At 42.2% G+C, this 19,000-nt stretch overlaps 1 protein-coding gene across 1 annotated transcript in view; it reads right to left on the reverse strand.

Moving 5' to 3' along the window:
- Positions 1-5,039: 5,039 nt before the first annotated feature.
- Positions 5,040-19,000, reverse strand: part of XYLT1 (xylosyltransferase 1) — a 205,489-nt gene continuing 191,528 nt past the window's right edge. The window contains exons 10-11 of the mRNA XM_050905951.1: positions 13,838-14,171; positions 5,040-5,428 (exon numbers count right to left, since the gene is read on the reverse strand). Of these exons, the coding sequence (XP_050761908.1) occupies positions 5,106-5,428; positions 13,838-14,171 (657 nt within the window). The 3' untranslated portion in view covers positions 5,040-5,105. The remainder of the gene's footprint in view (positions 5,429-13,837; positions 14,172-19,000) is intronic.

The following is a 19,000-nucleotide window of genomic DNA, read 5'->3' on the forward strand; positions in this document are numbered from 1 at the left end:
GTCCTGTCCCCTCCAATGCTAGGTCGCTCCCACCCTTCTCTGTGGGCATCAGCCCTGGAGCTGTCTTGGCAGAAGCCTGAGGGTTTGGTCTGGAAAGACTTTTTTACATGATGTTTTCAATCGTCATTTAATATGGGTTTAATGTAATGCCCTACGAATCCCTTATCTTGGAGGCCTTGAATGGCTGAAATAAAAGCACATATGGATCATTATCTTTTCACAACCAGATTGAAGCAAAGGCCAGTGAGAAATGCCGCCAGCCACTTTCTACCAGGTCGGTCTTACTCTGTTGCTGAAATAACCAAACCCACTGTTACATACATTAAATACCCATGCCTGAAAATCAGGAAAAGATAATTGCTATCACTTTTACCAACTCCTTCATGTGTGTTAGTACTGAGCTGACTGAAGGCTGCTCTGAAAAGCAAATTTTTCTGCTTTGCAGCTAGGCTTTTTGAAGAAGCCTAAGGGATTTGGCTCACACAAGTACAAAACTTCCTGCTCAGCGGAGAGCGGTGGAGTTGGCCAAGGTTTCACGTGGCCAACTCCTAAAGCTTTGGGATCTGGGAAGATGACGAGGAGGGTGTGATAGCCGGCGGCAAGCTGGCAGTTCTCTGACAGCTGTGATGAAAGAGAACTAGAGAAATCAACAGAAAGTTGGTCCTCGTTGCCTGGCCACAATAAAAATCTGGATCTTGTTTTCTTTTTATCTGGGAGGTCAAAGCTGAGATCTCACGGTATCAGCGTTTCTCAGCCTTGCTGTGCAGAAGGCACCCAGTTTGTTCAAAGTTTTGTTGCAGCACAATTGTGTCAAACTTTTGCAAAGTTTCAGCATCTTCTTTACCCTTCATCTCTCCCGTTGGTCAGGTTTACAATACCCCAGTTCTGATTCACTGACTTTACTACTCTGTTCACTATAATCATAGCTAAGAGTGACGGAGACTTCATTAGTATTGCAATTAGTGCTGCAGGAGATGGACAGAAGGTGAATACACATTAGTTGGTCCTTTTAAAGGTGCTGCAGGATCATTGTTAATATGCCGTTAAACAACTGTACATGCATTGTGCACTGAAGCCAATACCTAGGAAAGTCAATTTGTAACACATGAGTGCACATTCCTGTATCTCTAGGCTTAGCAATAACGGTTTAACAACAGAGATACAGAGGGACTTTCTTGTATAACACTCGCTATCATGAAGGAATTGTTAAAATTCTCTGCTTGCCGAGAGCACAAAAAATGAAGACATAATTTCAATTCTGAAAAAACCTTGAATATCAGAAAATGAAAATACAATTATTACTACTCAATGTCCAAATGTCATCAAAGAAAGAACTGGACAAATCTGAAAATAAACTGTCGTTTGAGCTATTTCTATTAGCCTCAAGGTTTAACATTACCATATAAACAGGTTTGCATAATGCTAAGACTGACTTTGGACATAATTCATTAAATCACATATGTAGATGTTCTGCATTTTGCCACATTCCCTTTCTGTGTAACACTGATTGATCACAGAAGTGTTACATGGCTATCATGCAGAATGGGCAGGGAATTTAAACGAGCAAAGCATTACACACAGAGGACAAATGTGTGCATATGGAAATACACCCCTCTCCCACAGAAAGGGATTTTGATCAAAACTGGCTTTCAGCTGGAGTGCCATTCAGCAAGGACTAGCCAGCGTGTTTGGAAAATAACACTTGCACATTCAAATTAAGATGCATAACTTGCTTGTTTTGTACGAACTGTGGGTCCCTGCTCTGAATTCTCCTTTTCACCAAATGTAAGATCTGTGAAGTTATTCTCTTCTAACAATATATAGTATTTATCACAGGCTCCAAGCGCCTGCCATTTCAGAACCAGAAAAGCCACTAAGCAGGACGTTGGTCTTAGCAGCGCTACCACAGCATCAGCTTGGAGCAAGCTCCGATCCCTGATGCAAAAAGTCTTGCTTTCCATGGTTTTTCTTCACAACTACAGGACTTTGTAACTCAGGCACAGTGTCCCATATATAAGTTATGTATCTGTGTCTGCATATTAATAGCTATAGTAGAGGTTGTTGTTTAGGTCCAAAACTTGACACTGCCCCCAGAAGATGTTCCAAACGTGGCAGCTCATCCTTTGATGACTTCAAACACAGACAGTATTTACTCATAGCATACTGCCACACGTTTTATTTACGCTTGATTTGACTCTGAAGTCCTTACTCAGCATTAGCACTCCGTGGAAGGTTTGCCTGAGAAAGGACTGCAGGATCAGCTTCTTCAGTTTTACATCATATGTTTTAGCAGCAGCACTGGGATTGCCAGCTTGCTGCAAAACTTCTTTATGTAGATGCTTTTTGTCTTTCAGAAAATAAACTAATATAAATTTTGTTTTGAGATATTTTAAACCTAGCATATAATGTATATAGATATATCAGCAACCATTTGTTTTCTTTCACTTTTTTTGTACTAAAAGAAAATAATTTGCATCTTACATTTTAAATGATAAAAGTGGCAGATTTTTTTCTAACCACAAAAGATGGGATTGTTGCCACCTTCTGCTTTGTCTAGTTAATAATGAAAACTTAACAACAAAGCACTTAAAAACATTCCTGCTTAAGAATAAAAAAAGTATCAAATTTAAAAACCAAGTTATCTGCATGCGTGTGTGTGGATGCACCCTTATACATATGCTTATGTGCAAGACAGACTGAAGATTTTGCGACTACCCTGGTAGTCTTATTGAGAACAATCACTGACTAGGATTGTTAATGAATTTTATTGTGTGCCCTAAATATGATGCTCTTCATTTAATCTGCAGGGCTTGAATCACGCAGTTACCATTGCATCAGTATGACTAAAGCCCTGGATTTCAGTGAGGATTGGAGGTCCTCAGAAAATTTGAACTTCACGAAGGAATGTTAGATTAAAAACAAGCACTGTTAAAAAACTCCTACTGAATAACACTGTGTTGCTATTATATAAACCTGTTGGCAACCCTGGTTTTAAACACGCTTGCCTCTAGAACTGATTGAAAAGCTGGAACATTATCTTCACTGAAATATTTCAACCAGCTCTCATTGCTACAAGCTTTACTAAAACTACGGCTCTCGTGACTGTCAAAATCAAGACAAAAAAAGAAAGGGAGGTGTGAGGGGAGGAAGGCCTTTTCTTAATAAAGGCAGCTTCAGTTAGTAAGATAACATAATCTTCAAGCTGCAAAAGCAGCACCTACTAATTAGTCATTGACTAAAACATAAATAATAAATACCTAAATTGTTCCTTCTATGCATCCATTTTTGTGCCAGATAGACATTTCAATGCTCTGCCTTACTGCCAGCACAGCTGACACCGCAATTTCAAGTCCAAAGCAAACTGCAAGTAGCTTTAAACCAATACTAAGGAGAGAGATACTACAAGCCACTGGGATCTGTGTGTTACGGTCATCTTCCAACTGTTGTTTAAAAGGGAATTCAACCTTTCTGCGAGATGCGATTACGGAATGATTTAAGGGTCTGTTTCCCTCCTGATGTGGACGCTTAACTCTCATCAGCAGAAAGTTAGCCATACACACAGAAGGGTGAACAGATACCTTACTTTATTACACCAACAGGATTTTTTCCCTAATTAACCCAATAGCTTTTAATAGCCTTTTTGGGTTATGTTGTTAACAAGAGATTACCACAGCAACAACAACAAAGTGCATGTTTTATGCTAATGTAAAATGCATTAGTTGGAGATGAATTTGCATATAAAACCTATATTTTAAAAAGTTCTTGGAATGTAAATGAATTTTTTTCCTACTGTAGAAAATGCAGCTTAAAATGATGCAAAACATGCCTATTTAAAACAGGATGCAGCCTGCTAGAAATTCTGAAGACAGGCAAGGGTAGTTTGTTGGCAGAATAAAGTAAAAGCACTGAGAAACATGGCATTGCTCTCCTTCACGTTCTGCTCGTGGCTTCGGTCAGGAACCAATGTCTTGCACAGCCTTCCAGATGCTCTGCACAAGCCTAGAAGGACCCTTCTTCATGAAGAGCTGGCAGATCTGAGATCAAGGGAGGGAATTAGTGTTAAGACTTACTAGCCACTACCCGAATTAGGGAAGAAACATGTTGTTGCAGATTTAGGTCCCAATTCTACCATTTTACTGGTTCCGCGCAACTCCACTGCCTGAGAACTCAGCTCAGCTCACGAGCAAAATCAGCAAAGGGTGTGAGCAGACACATCACAACCCACCCCCAACCTACACATACACACTTGCTGCACTGGAAGTCTGTGAAAATGCTTAGGTACTGGTGGCCTTAGGAAAAAACCTGTGGATTTGAAAGGGCTGAAATCCAAAATGCTTCTTTGTTCTTTAAATTAATACTCTTAGTACCCAGACCCTGAACCTGACAGCATGAGACATAAAAGACTAATATAGCAAAACACTGGTTCCATTTAGAGTATATAATGAAATTAGTCTAAAACAATCTCTGAAAATAATCTGAAAGTTTCTGCTTTTGCTCGTTTTCTCTAACTAAGATAACAGACATTAGCTGAGTCCAGAATTACTTTGTGTTATTTAAAAAAAAAAAAAAGAAAAGAGTGAGGGTGTACCATAATTATTTCATGTTCTGTGAGGTAATGTGGCCATACAGGGTCTAGCCTGCAGTAACCAACCTCCCCAGGAAGCGTAAGTAGAAGGGAATTTTGCTGTGATTTATTCATGGTAGCAAAATAATGAAAGCCTACGAAACAGCAGAAGTACAGATGAATTTATTTTTAAAAAACACGTTTAGCAGCTGCTCCTTCACTGCCTTCTCCATAGCTTGCTGCTACTGTTTTAAAACCCGCAGAGGCAGCGGGTGCAGCAGCGTGTGGTACAGCCAGGGCCCCACGGGACAGCAGAGGCTGCGGGACGACCGAAGCTGCTCCTGACAGAGCTGATGGAGAGGGCAGTGCCAAAGGCCTTGTCAGAACTTTTTTTTTTTTTTTTTTTTAACGAATTATATTGCAATAAGTAACAAAAAAGTATAATATTCCCTTAGGTTTCTGAAATCTGGTGTGAGATTCACATACGATCAAGGTTAAATTCCCTTTTAAAAACCTATGCCGGAGGATAGCGTACCGGATGCTACCTCAAGCGACCGTCAGGTTTGACGGGGCCCAGCTCAGATTTGGGGTCCGGGCTCAGGGAGCTCCAGGCTGTCTGAGCACAGCTCTGCATGACTGGGCAGGCAGTGGGGCCGGCACTGCAGATGTCCACAGCTGACCAGACACTGCTGACCAGAGAGTCCACCCAGGCTTCCAGCCGGGCACCCACGAGCCCCGCATTCCTCTTGGCCTGGTCCACACGGGCAGCACTGATGGGGATATTCAGGACGGGGTTCAAGCCCTGGAAGCTCTGCTCCATGTACGCATTCTTTGGAGGCCCGCTGTGATACTTCATGGCTTCCTCTGGAAATGCAGAAATACACCCAAAAGTTAGTGCATTAAAAAACCAAACCCAAACCTTCAGGACCTAAGGGTACAGCAAACAAAAAGGCAGAAGTTAGTGGTGCGCTATAGTCTGTTTCCCCAGCATTGAGGACACACTGCATCGCGAGGACGACTGGCTATGCTCAGCTCTTCAGCTCCTTGTGCTCACCACTGCGAGCTCCACTCACCATGACGCTAACCCTGCAAGCGCTGCGTTAGCAGGGCAAAGCACTGAGGCTGAAAGCAGCATCGTCCTTATTATCATCACGTACAACGAGCATCCCCAGAGCTGTAGGACACCCAGGCACAACGCAGAGCTGTTCTGCACAGCACAACAAAAAGGGAGGCCCAGCCTCAAGGGCATCCCAGCTACAAGCTCCTGTCTGTACCTGGAGCCTGATCAACGTGCAGCTCCTTCTTGGGAGAAACCCATTTTGAATTCAGGAGAAGCTAATTTTGCCTCTTCCGCTGCAGAAGAAGCCTGGGAGATAAGCCCTGTGCAGCTCAAGTTACCCCTGTGGACTCCCAGGGAAGGCTGTGCTTTGAAATTGGGAAACAGTTCCAGGATGCTTGGTGTGAGAAGGCTGCCGACCCTCATCAGACCTTTAAGTGCTATCATTGATTTGTCTAGGAGGAAGAGCCAAGATCTCAGCCTGGTTGGTTTTTTTTTTCTAAACTGATGAACCTTGCCCTGCTGTGGAAAAGTCACAACATTTGTTAGCTCAATCTGCCTCCAAAAACCGGGTGGTGCCATTCCTGGCACTGGAAGGACATGGCCTTGGACAGACCGGACCCATAATGAAATATGTGTAGCCCCAGTATCATTCCTGGAAGTGCTCCAGTCTCACTGGGAAAGTATTCTTTCATGACAATTATATTTCAAGCTCTTGTGCCAAATAATGGATCACAACCATTTCCTAATGACACTTTTCTTTGCATTGTGGTTGCTTTCCTTACAGTAACTCTTCTACCTCAGCAAAATGGAGTACCTTGCCCCAAATCTGCAATATTGCAGTAAAAATCATTGTCAGGCTGTGATAATGCCTTCAAAGACCTTGAATTGGACACTGCGGGTCAGACCGCCCTTGTCTAAGGCTGGCTGACCGCTTAAGGTCTGCAAGTGCACCAGGGTGCTGCTCATAAAATCAGAATGGGACCCTCCAAAAATGTTCACTGAGTGCCTCTTGGGAGTAAATTTTCAACCATTTCTTTCTGTTCTCAGCTGACTTCCCTAGCATCCTCGCTCCGGCAACACAGAGGATATGTTTAGCTCTGCCAACATACACACTGTCTAGAACACAAAATGGGCCCATTCAGGGCGCTCCAGGCTAGGAAAGCCACTGCGCTCAGATAGCATTTAGAGGCCAGGAATTACATATTCACGGCTACAATTCCTTCCACATGTCCTTGCTGCTTGCACTGCAGCCTGACACTGAGTCCTTTCTTCCATGCAGAGGACAGTATCTCAGGGGCTGGCAATAAATCAGTACATTTATTTAGAGGGAAAAGGGATATTTAATTGGAGCTTTGCTGCTACATTTGCAAAGTCTTTAATGTCAAATACTGTGCAAGTCCATTACTTCAAATCCCCAATTAAATTAGTTCGGCACATCCTCATCACCATTATACATCACTTAACTATTCCTGCATTCATCTAAACCCCTCTTTTTATTTTAAATGGTAGATATCCACAATAACCTCTACTCAAAATGAGTTTATTCCATGCACATGTGTCAGAAGCGTGCTCTGCCAGAGCACTGCAGTTTAAGAAACAGAACAAGTACACATGATTAAATTTCCTCCTTTGGAAGCAATTAAATATGGAAGACTGTTTGTCAATATATTAATTAAATAGGAACATTCTAAGTAAAAATCCCAAAACAAGTAAGAGTTGGCATTACTAGCAGGATCATCTGATTGAAACAGGCAATTCAGAGAGCTTGTTGAATTAAAGACTCTTGTGCATGTGTTTAGAGCACGGAACAAGAGAGATCTTTTTTCAGACAAATAACAGGATGAAATGGAACTTGCTCTTCTCTCTGGCTCAGCCTCGCGCTTGTCCCAGGCTTCAGGACTTGGTGGATTATCAGGACTGGAAGGAATGAAACCTACAGAAACTGTAGGACCCAGTGCTTGGCAATGCAGCAGGAGATAATCTTTTTCTCTGAATCTGTGACCCTTGTTGCTTAAGATCAGTGGGCTGCTTTTGCTAAAATAAAGGTGATAACCTCAGCATCTTCAACACATTTAAATTTCTCCACTCCACTATTGCTGTAATTGTGGTGGACACGCTGTGCTTCTCACACCAACACACTGCTGTTTCGTCCGGCACCACTAAGTGACTGCCACGCTCTGCTCCAGAACTGGCTGTGCTGCAAGGGCGTGCTGGCAGCTACAACAGTAATAATGTATAATGGGACTGAAGATAAACTTTTTTGAAAAGCCACACACAAATATCAGCAGACAGGAATAGAAAAGACTGCTGAGGACAGTACTAAAGGGAACAAAACACTCTGTTTTTCAGTGTGTTAATGGCTACTGCTGCCCACTGTGAAAATGTGCTTCTCCAATGTGAGACACATGATGAAACCCTGACATGGTACTGGTAGGGGATTGTCTGGCCCCACAGCAGAACGGACACCCCAAGTTAGGTGTCTGCACGTCCTATAAAGAAAGAGCTGGGTAACAGCAATCTGGGTGCAGAGCTACGTATACTAATCTAGGAAATGCTGAGGATTCAACCCAGAACCCTCTCCTGAAGCCTCCAAGTCTTTGTTAAAAAGTTCACAGGAGAAAGTAAGGAGGATGCTGCTCATCCAAGCTATGGCAGATGCGGGCTATTCCTCTTTGCATTAAAGGAAAAACGAAAGAGATAATCATGACTCTATAACTTACTGGGCTGGGACAGGAGAGGGACAGTGTGGATCCCAAGCCCTGAAATACTTTATAAAAGGAGGCTGGAGCTACTGGCATGCTTTTAAAGCACTGACACTTCAGTCCTTGCTGATGAAAAAATAACGAAGAGTGTAAGGCTTGCCCCTATGAGATGTGTGTTTAGACATTTACATCTGTACAGTTAGAGCAACCAATTCAAAATTAGCTGAATTGCAGACATTAAGCCAGATGTTTTTGCCAGCAAACACATCCAAATAGCCCTTTGACTTCAGGAGGACATGTATCAATGCAAAATATATTCCACTGACTCTAAATTATAGCTTTAAAAAAATTAGTTATTTTTGTCCCCCATTTTTGTTTGCTCTTCGCTCCGGGAGGCCACTTCATTTCTCAACTGACTTTTCTTGGTATAACTTCTTTGGACTAAATACACAGCCTATAGTCAGCCACATAGGCTGGGATTTCAGCATTTTTGTGTGGGTTTGTTCTTCGTTTTGCAGAAAAAGCAAATGAGTTTAGACAGAGAGTGGGCTAAGGAATGAAAAATGTGGGTACCTTGGTACACATTAAGGCACTAGACCTGTGGTTTTTTTGAAGCAACACAGAATGTACAGCTTTATTTCTTTACTTGAATTGTGTTGAAACCCTCTGGCAAAGAGGTAATTTTTTATTGACATTTTGTTTGTTTTCTCTTGCAGCAAACAAGACAGTGCTGCATTTGCTCATTGTGAAGCTAATCGACTCCTTGTCAACTGGATCTGAACTAAATTTCGAAGCAAATCCCTGTCTTCAGGGTTTTTCTCAGAATGACGATTCCAGGGCATGTCTACTCTTTTGCAGTCATGCGCTTGCCTGCTGCTATTACTGCGTTTATCAAGAACATGTCATGTTACCTCTGGTTAATTTAAAGAAATCACAGCAGTTCTGACACAAGTTGCCACCCACTTTATAATCCGTATAGATGCAATTAGAATTGATTGAGCCACTGCAAACAACCAGCGGCAAAACAAAGGTTTCCCAGTATATACTTAATTAGGATGATCTATAAATATGGATTAGGTTAAAAGGCCTTTGAGATGCATGCATGCATCGCAGTATGTCTGCTAATGCCGTCAAGCCTTTGAAAGAGGTGGCTGCAGTTAGAGGGCACAGGGACCAGGAGCTGGTGTTGAAGGCTCCCTGTGCCGTTGTGGAGCAGCAGAGATCAGAAGCCCCATGTCCAGGGCATGCGATCAAGCTAGGACCTGAACATGAAAGGTCTCTCTTAAGGCGAAGAAGGAGGATGCTCTTCTTCACTGCCCTCCTTGTTTGAAGGCAGAAGGGGTTTATTTATTCATTTATTTATTTATTTTCAATCCAGTGTTTAGTATCAGCGTGAGGTTTGGGGCTTTTTCTGCCCCAGAAGTGAATCTGCCCACTAGCTCACAGTAACCTATTTAGCTTTAATGAAACGGGTACTATACATTAAACGCATGACAACTCATTATCGTCACTCCAGCTGGGGGATCGCTGTGGAAACTTTGCCATGAATGTAAACTCAAATTTAAAAATGAAATTGCTTTGGCTTTTTCTCTGCCCTTCTCAGTGCCCCTGGGAGACGTGTGTGATCACATTTGGCATGACTGCTTCACATGGACTTTGTAGAGCATGGAAGGGTGGGCAAAGGGGATGATGGGGATGCAGAGCCAACCTCTACTGAATTAGCTGTTTTCTTAGGAATTGAAATCTACTTGGTAGCTTGGATTATAGTCTGTGAACTGCTGGCTAAATGCTCTGAATTATACCTGTTGTTTGGCTCTGCCTCTCCAGTCCCTACGCAGGGAACCTGGACATCTGGCCTCAAGTCTCCGAACTGCACTTAAATTCAGGATGCCTAAAGCAGACAGCAAGATACCTCCTATTCCTGTCTATTATCACTGCTAGTGATCTTCTACTGATCTTCTCCCTGTTTTATTTCCTCCATGTTACATTCCCTCTCTGTCTTGGCACAATTCAATCCTAGGGCATCCTGCTGGTCCTTGGCAGCCCTCCTGTGTCCTTACAATAAGCATGGAGTACTTGGCTTTAACACACACAGCCATATGGTGAGAAACTCAAAATCACCATTTAGAAGAAGAATAAAACAGAATCCAGCTGTGCAGGACGTAGGGGGAAGGAGACACTGGTGGAGCAAGTGAACCTGATTTCTCCAAATGATTTATCTCACAAATTCACTTAATTTTCCTTTTCTTTTCTTTCTTTCTTTCTCCAACCAGGCAAACACTTGAAGGCATTCTCCAGCCAGAGGATCTGCTGAAGGCAGAGCTGATCAGTGACACAACTCAAACTAGAGAAAATAGACACAGATTTGGATGACTGGAGGGGGAAGAGGAGCAAGAAAGAATAAATAACATTAGATTCTAGACTTTCCACTGAAATAGCTTTGGGAGCCTTGTTTACAGTGGAAATACCCCAAACCTCCCAGCATACTCAGTAATTCCATGTAAGATCTGATCTCTTACAGATCCAGGTTTTGAAAAGGTCAATGAATCTGTGTTTTTAAAACAATTTACATTCTGTCAGTTATGCACATCTGGACACAATATCAAAGAAAACACCTGCTCTTGATTTCCCTTTATGGTTTTACTTGCATGCACAGACTTTAGGCCAAAATTAATAAATAAATGGGAATAGAAAAGTGACTAAACTAGCTGCATATGCTGTTTTTATAAACTGCTAAACAAAACATCTTTGCTTGTAGCTGTCCCATGATTAATTTTTTTATTTTGAATTGTAATCATGAATTTTGAGTGTCATGATACAGGAACGAACATGTTTTGCTTCAAGTATTCAAAAGAGGAGCAAGTGGCTCCCTTCATGACGCTGGGAAACCAAAAGCAACTTTTCCTTGTTGTGCTCCGTGCTGAAGTGATGTGTAGATAAGTAATGATTTAGGAAATACAGTGACTGTTGTCATGTCCATGCTCTGAAGATACAAGATTTTAGTGGCTGCTGCGCTGCTGCCAGATTTGTGCAAACACTTTTTAGAATGACACAAACAAATTACACACAAGACCATGGCCAGATTTTTATGTATGTAACTACATGGACTCCAGTTTCTATATCTGGAGTATATGAGACAGAGGGGGTCGAATCATTATCAAGCCAATGACATGCAAAGCGGTATGAAATGTATCAGTCATTCAAAGAGCTTCTGGAGTAGCAAATTACTTTCCAGGGTAATCTTTCTGCCAAGAGCTATAGCTTTTTTTTTTCCCCCCTCTTTTTTGGGGGGGCTGGGGGTGAGGGAGGATGGTTGGAAGAACAAAATTTTAAAGAAATCCCTGATAAAACATATTCCCCTCTTCTGCTGACAACTCCTGGCTAAGTCTGATGTATGTTTTATTTTCAGCGTTAAGACAACACAATAATACTATTCCTTCATTTTAGAAGATTTTTGGCAGCTTTTGCATTGTTTATAACAGTAACAGAAATTGCTCTTTTAGAAGTTCTAATTCTTCTGTCATACTCTCACAATGCCTTTATTTGGCAGAGAAAAATATATTTAAATAATAAAGTGGTGAACAAACTGACAAAAGCTGGAAATCAAAGCTAAATGACAATTGCCTGCACAGAGCACAATAGTGTCACTGAGACAGAAAGCCTTAAAAACCCTAAACAACAGGAATTTGCATTGTAAATACAATTCTAACTACAGTGGAGTGTCACTATTCGCCCCTGTAATTAATTTTCTTCTTTACCTTCATGCCTCAGACATCTGGAGATTATACATCACATCATCAGTAGCAAATCACTCCTGAGCCTTTTTTCCTAGATAATATTGTTCCCAAGCCTTATATTTCATTCCTATAGTAGATTCTGGTTACCATATGAATGAACAGGGCTCTTTAACAAAAAATACGAGCCAGATCATCTCCCCGCGTATCGACGGGCAATATGGAGTAACTCCATAATTTCAGTGGAATTATTCCAGATTCAGAGTTTGGACCAAAGGGAGTTTTGCTTTTACACTATAAAGTGTGGGCTCATGACTGAAGTCTGAGACACGCTTAACTGTCCACAGGGCTCTCACTTTATAGGGAAAAGCAGCAAGGTTGCTGCCACATTTTCCATCCAGTTGATGCCTTAACTGTTAAATTAGCAAAGAACATGGAATTCATTAACTTCCAGGAGCCTAGTCAGTAACAGCTGCGTTTAGAAGTAGGTTGCCTTCAACTTTAAAAATTTATTCCTTCTACACATGGTGTTTCTTCACAATTTATCATTGCCTATTAGCTAATAACAGCAGCAGGTTGTTGGTGGTTTAGTTTCTGCTTAAGAAACGATGCCACCAAACGTTAGAAGAAGAAATCAGTAAGTTAGCTCTTCTGCTGAGAAATGTGTAGAATCAAGCTCCTGTTGAGCGAGATAAGGGCTGCATTAGCTCTCAGCAGTTGTCTGGTGGTGTTTGCATTACAGAAGCAGCACGTTATGCTGGAAGGTAAATGCCTGACTCGGTTTATTTGCTGCCTTGTCAGGAAGAAGAACTTCTGAAAACTTAATAGGATCGTTCATGTATCTAGGAAATTTAAGATGTCTAAAGTTATGAATATTAATACTGGGCAGATGGAAGCACTTGAGCACGTTAAGAAGAATGGTAAAGATATTCATAGCGACAAACTTGTTTTGATCTTACTGAATAAGAAAACAAGTGTGGCTACAAAATGGTCTCTCTGCTCCCAGCCCAGTGTCCTTGGCACTGGCTGAAGACCCAAGCACTCAAACAATGCCTGTGCCAGTGCAAACTGCTGCTGGGAGCCCCCAGACGCTGGCAGCCCGAGAATGATCTCTGTATTTGGATGGTTCAGGGCTGCTGTTGCAGGGAAGAAAATGGTTTCTTTCTGAAAAATGTCAGCGTGGGTCTGATAGCATACTTACCAGGATCGCCGTATCCATAGATATTTCTGTAACACAACTGCTTGGCATGTACTGAGCAGGTTTTGGCAGGTATCAGGCAAGAGTGAATGCCTAGACCTGACAATATGTCAGGTGAGCTCTGGCCTAGGGTAATTTTGTCTAATTCAGCATTTTGTGTATTAATACTTTCATCATTAAACACACAGACTTTGTCAAGATAACAGTTTAAACATCTGTAACTCTTTATAAGCAAATGTGAATGAAAAGCAGCAGAGAAAGGTCCATTTTTCTTTCTTTTTCTAAATGATGGCTTTTACAATAGCTGTTAGATTATTGAGAGTCTGAAGTTCTCTGGATTCTGAACTGTGCATATTTTAAAGATATAAATAGCCTTTTGTTCAAAGTGGCTGTGTTTTACGGACTGGATACAGACACTTCTGCTTGTCTTAGTGCAACAATTTCTTCTGATTTAGTATCTATAAAATTCCTTTCTTTTCTCCTTTTCCAATACAGCGCTACTTCATTTTTAACAGCAGCATTTACAGTGAATACAGACACAATAACTGTATTATTCCTGTATCAAATAATAAAACTTACCTTGTTTGATAGGCTGCCGATTAGAGAAGGTGAGAGGAGTAACAAGGAATTTGGTTTCAGCTACCTGTACCCAGTGGTGCAGAATTTTTATCGTCCAGACACCAGGTCGCAGGGGCAAATTCAAAGGTGGTTTGTAGTGAGTAAATTCGGCACTGGATTCAATAAGAATATCATACGTTGCTGCAATTACATTAACAGGATCCACCCAAATGACAGTAACGGTGACATTGGGGCCTTTTCCCCATTTCTGCATGCCAACTGGCTCATCTGTTGGCCCGAGGAGTCCTCCAAAATTCCGGAAAAGCCTTTCCTTGGCATCCCATTCTGTGCCAATCTGAAATCAAAGACCACATTGCTGCTAACATCATCTCTGTAAGCATCTAAGACCCTTACGTCAAATAAGGGCTCTCAAGACACACAAATCGTATTTCTCTAATGACATGAATTATGCATACATATAAAGGCTGACAGCAACACGACTGAAGATCATAATGTGTACACAAATTGTGAGACAACCTTGAATGCAAGGCTTGTTTTTTTGGTCTGGTTGTCCACTTTTGATTGATATAAAGGTTTTCTTTACATTAAAAGTGACATAACAGGCTATAGCAGCTCTCCTTTTCCTCCACATGGAAGCAGTCAATAAAGGACCAAGGCCAGTGACTGAACACACGCTATGCATAGAAAAAAATATGGCCCATCATCTCCTGGGTCATGAAAACGTATCATACATTTGAGAGATGGACCCTGCAGTAGAGACCTACCCAGTTACTACTGAGACCAAGGAAGAAGCTTTTGCTGACTTTAGGACAAGTCACATCAGGTCCTATACTACAGTCTGTCCATGAGATGCTGTCTCCTTGCACTCCCTTCCTGCCTGATGTGGGAAGGTATTTCTGGTAAACTCTTAGTCATAATAGTGACATTGTTTTTTATTTATTCACTAACTAACAGTAAACCAGCTGATTCACAATCTAGTGTAAATATTTAATGGACCTTTCTTTTTCCTAGCAGCTTTCATATTTCAGTGCTCTTTATATGAATTTTAATGGTGCACCCATAACCCACGGGATGATACAGACTTACAAGCTGTTGCCATTAACACTTGTACGCTACTGAAAATAAGCATATCTGAACAGATAGCATGAAAATGTAGTAACTGGCCTTCTTAGGCCAACTGAAGGACTTTTTACTATCCCAGCACTAAATCTAGCATGTGTTTATGAGGCTGAGCGTTAACGAACCACTTCCATCAATTCTCAAGAAGGCAACCTGGTGGACCGCAGTATTGAAGGTTGCATATTTGCTTTTGGAGGAAGTGCCCACCTTGGTTGTCCCATGAGGTCCTGTTCCCATGATCTCAAATCAAAAGTGATCATTATCAAACACAAAAAGATTTGAGGGACCCCATTTGAAGTGAAGAACAGGAGAACCCCTTGGCTCCTTTTGGCAAGCAGACATCTGACGTCATTCCTTGGAGAGACATACAGATGTTTTGGCCAGCCTGGTACTGAAACCTCTCATAGTCCTTCAGGTCTTCTTTGGCCTTAATCTCCAAACAAACAGTGTAGGTGACCTAAGAGTTGATTTGTTCCCTATACAGAAACCATGGGATTCTCTCAAGCGGTCTCCAGAGGCCCATGCACACACACACAGGATCCCCTCTTTCAGCATATATGGGTATTGAAGATTTCCCCAACACAGAGCTGTCCTTGTCCCTAATCTTCACCTCACACAGGCATGGTCAGAACCTGCTTTCCTGAAAGCGTAACACATAATTGTAGCTCATTTGCTTCAGAGATTTTTATTCCACATTTCATCTCATTTCATGAGAATAAGTAGTTCCAATATAATGCCAAAATCCCCCCAAATCCGTAAAACATAACAATTACCCGATGCCTACTACCACTGATACCTGTACTGGAAACTGTCCAGTCCCCAATCCCTTCTAAATAAATCACTGTGGTTGGCAGACAAATTACAGGAGGACTGCAAGCAAAAAGCTACAAGGCCAGTAGAATAAAAACCTACCATCCTATATCCATCTGTCATCATACGAATTCCTCCTACTGGACTATGACACTGCAGAATATGAGACAAAATGAGCCTTCCACTACTCTGCAATCAACACAGCAGAATCGCTGGTATTTCAGAGGTATTTCATCTAGCACACCAGCTAATCAAACCAGACAGCGTAGCCCAGATATCAGACCCAAGCATCGACTGCCTCGAGGAGCTGTCAGTGCGTACTCTCCTGACAAGACCAACTGAATATGTATGGAAATAAGCTGAGAAAGAAAATTTCCTGACCAGATCTTATTATCTACTCTGCCAACTTTCACTGAGTGTGGTCATGTCACACTTACCAGAGCTCAAGGGACCTGGAAATAATAAAGCCACAACATGCGAAACAAATCTACACCCTCCTGGGCAAAGAAAAGCCTATAAGGAAGCTCTTTCCACCACATTCGATGTTTGTTACTGAAGAACTCCTTGAAGAAAGCTTACTTCATCCTCAAAAATTAAACACTCATCCCCGACATCCAACTATTTCCCTTCTCTTTGTCTCTCATCCCTGGGAAAAGAAATCAGAAGTTACAATCCCCATGCTCCAACCTCCAGGTGACACTGCTCAACACCAGGTTGCACAAAAGACGTTGAGATGTGTTCACATGCACAAAGGGTTAAAGAGTGGTCTGTAGAAGAGTGAAGGTTGCTTTTAGGGAAAAATTATAACAAAATTGTTGGCAGGTTGTTAAGCTTTGTGCAGGCATGTTATTGGGTTCCCTAATGTAAACCAAAAGTTACAGCCAAAGGGCAGGAGAAGAGGGGGAGGAAGGGACAATTCTCATGCTGGTGGCAATCGCTTTGCATGGGAGCCTGTCACAACACCACCGTCAGGGTGTGCAGGTCCATGAAAACAACAGCACAAAAAAAACCTAAGAAGAAAACACTGCCACAGACCAGGCCCTCAGCAACACAACGGCAAGGCACCTGGGCACCTGCGACACCCTGCATGCCCCTGAGCCCGGGCTCAAACCAAGACAAGGTGCTGACACCGCCTGGGGCTGTGCACCACAGGCACCTGAGGGAAGGGAAAGGCAGGGAGCTTCACACATCTGTGTACAGGATCTGCTGTCCAGTTTCCAGCTGGGGCACATACTTTCCCATGCTGCACAGCTTACAGTACAAGCTGGTTTTAGAAGAACAGTATTTTAACGGGAATTTTACTTAAAGCACTAGTTAGAGGTTTATACCTCTTCCCTTGAATTCTACACAGCTGAGTTCCCAGTACTGAGATGTCTGATTTTACAGGCCAAGAGATACTACAGTCCTATAATATTTTTCATAGCCCCTTAAAACATTGTAAGTAGGCTTTTACTTTCAAACAGAATACAAGAAGTATGGGATGGAATCAAGCAGTAATGAATATCTGATAAATTATGAAGGGATCTGGCACAGAAATTGACATTTTCCACCTCATTATTTTAATCACCATGATTTTGGGCTTCAAGAGCAGGCACTGTACACAGGGTATGTTTGGAAAGCTGGAACTCTCTCATTGACTTAAAACTCCTGTTTCTATCTCTGTTCAGTCCCAAGATAAAATTTTCCCAAGATAAATTATGCCTTGATTATGGGTTTGTGTCTCATTGCTCACCACAAACAGGACCATTAGGTTCACACAATGCACACTAATTGCCTGCCACCTAGTTTATTTTATTCTCTGTGATGAATCACAAGTCTTAACAAGACCAGAAATGAACTTAGTGTTCAACTGATATATGGTGAGCTGAGACTTTTAGTACTGTACAGCAAATCAATCTTCTGCTCTCCATGTAAAAGTTGTCATGAACCCAGGCTGGTAGGATACATACTGTGTGCATTGTGCACAAGCCAACTTTAGGAGGTGTGGGAGTTTCATGCTTGGAAATCATCTCTCTTGGATTTCCTGTAAATTTATTTTATTCTACTCAGCCCAAGACTGAGTGCAGGAGCCGTGTGCCATTGAAACGCTATCATTAACCCCACTGGCTGTTAGGCAGCCCAGCCGGCTGATTTTTTTCCCACTTGTCTTTACATGGTGTATGGTGAAATCTGCTACTTGTGAAGCAAAATCTGAGAAGCAAAGCAAAGGAGCAGAGGGCAGGACGGGCTGACTGGAGAGATCCTATCGTCTCCGCTGCAATTTCAGTTGTGCATCAGGGTCACAAATACACCTGGGAGCACATTCAATGCAGCACATTTGTGCTCTTCCTGCTGGCCCCATTGGTATGAGCTGAGAGAGGGAAGAAAGCTCCCAGCTAAAAAGGTCCCATTCAGTTTTAAATTTCTGCCAGATCATGGGGGGAAAGTCATTGAAGAACCAGCAGCTATATGTCCCAAAAAGCACAAATCTTAATTTTCTTTTCTGGTGCTTAACCTGTGAACATTGATGCCCTCATCTTAGCCAAACTGCTAAGTTTGTTTTACACTTGCTGGACTTTGACAAAGAAGTGGCATTTTAATAAGCAGTAGCGGATCAGAGGCTTTCCAGCCACACTGAAGCTGAAGAGGTTAATGCTGGATTTATACCAAGGTAACTGAGAGAATAATTTGGCTCAGAGGCAGAGATGCCTGCAGGCCAAGGGAAGGCAGAAAGTAAAATAAACAATTAAGAAATGATTAAATGATTTACTTTGTACCTCCTGGTCTTTTAAAATACGAATCATCTATGAAAGGAGAGGATAATTAAAGAGTTTAGGCGAGAAAAAACAATGAAAACAAGTAAGCAGCCACCAAAACTCTTTTTGTGTGTTCCAAATAGAAGAAAATGTTTCCTTAGCCTGAAAAAAGCTCACCAGTGATTAAATCCTTCTCATGCTTTGCACTCACACGGCTTCACTGTAGCAGCAGTTCCTACAGGGCTGCTTACAGACCAGCCGTGGTCTATGAGGCCGTGAAGAGCAGCTCATTAGTCCCATGGGATCCGGGAATCCTCCCTGCAGGGCGATGCACTCCACAAAGCTGTGGGCACAGTGCAGCGAAGAGGCCACTGGCATGCCACCACTTCCTCTGTCAGGGGAGGCTGACACTGGGCACTGCTGCTGGAGGACATCCATCAATCAGGCTCATGCTTGCTGAAGGGCTAGTTTTGGGGAAAAAAAGGTGTACTGGGGCCAG

Source organism: Gymnogyps californianus, chromosome 15 (assembly GCF_018139145.2).
Source record: "Gymnogyps californianus isolate 813 chromosome 15, ASM1813914v2, whole genome shotgun sequence".
In the NCBI taxonomy this organism is placed as follows: domain Eukaryota; kingdom Metazoa; phylum Chordata; class Aves; order Accipitriformes; family Cathartidae; genus Gymnogyps; species Gymnogyps californianus.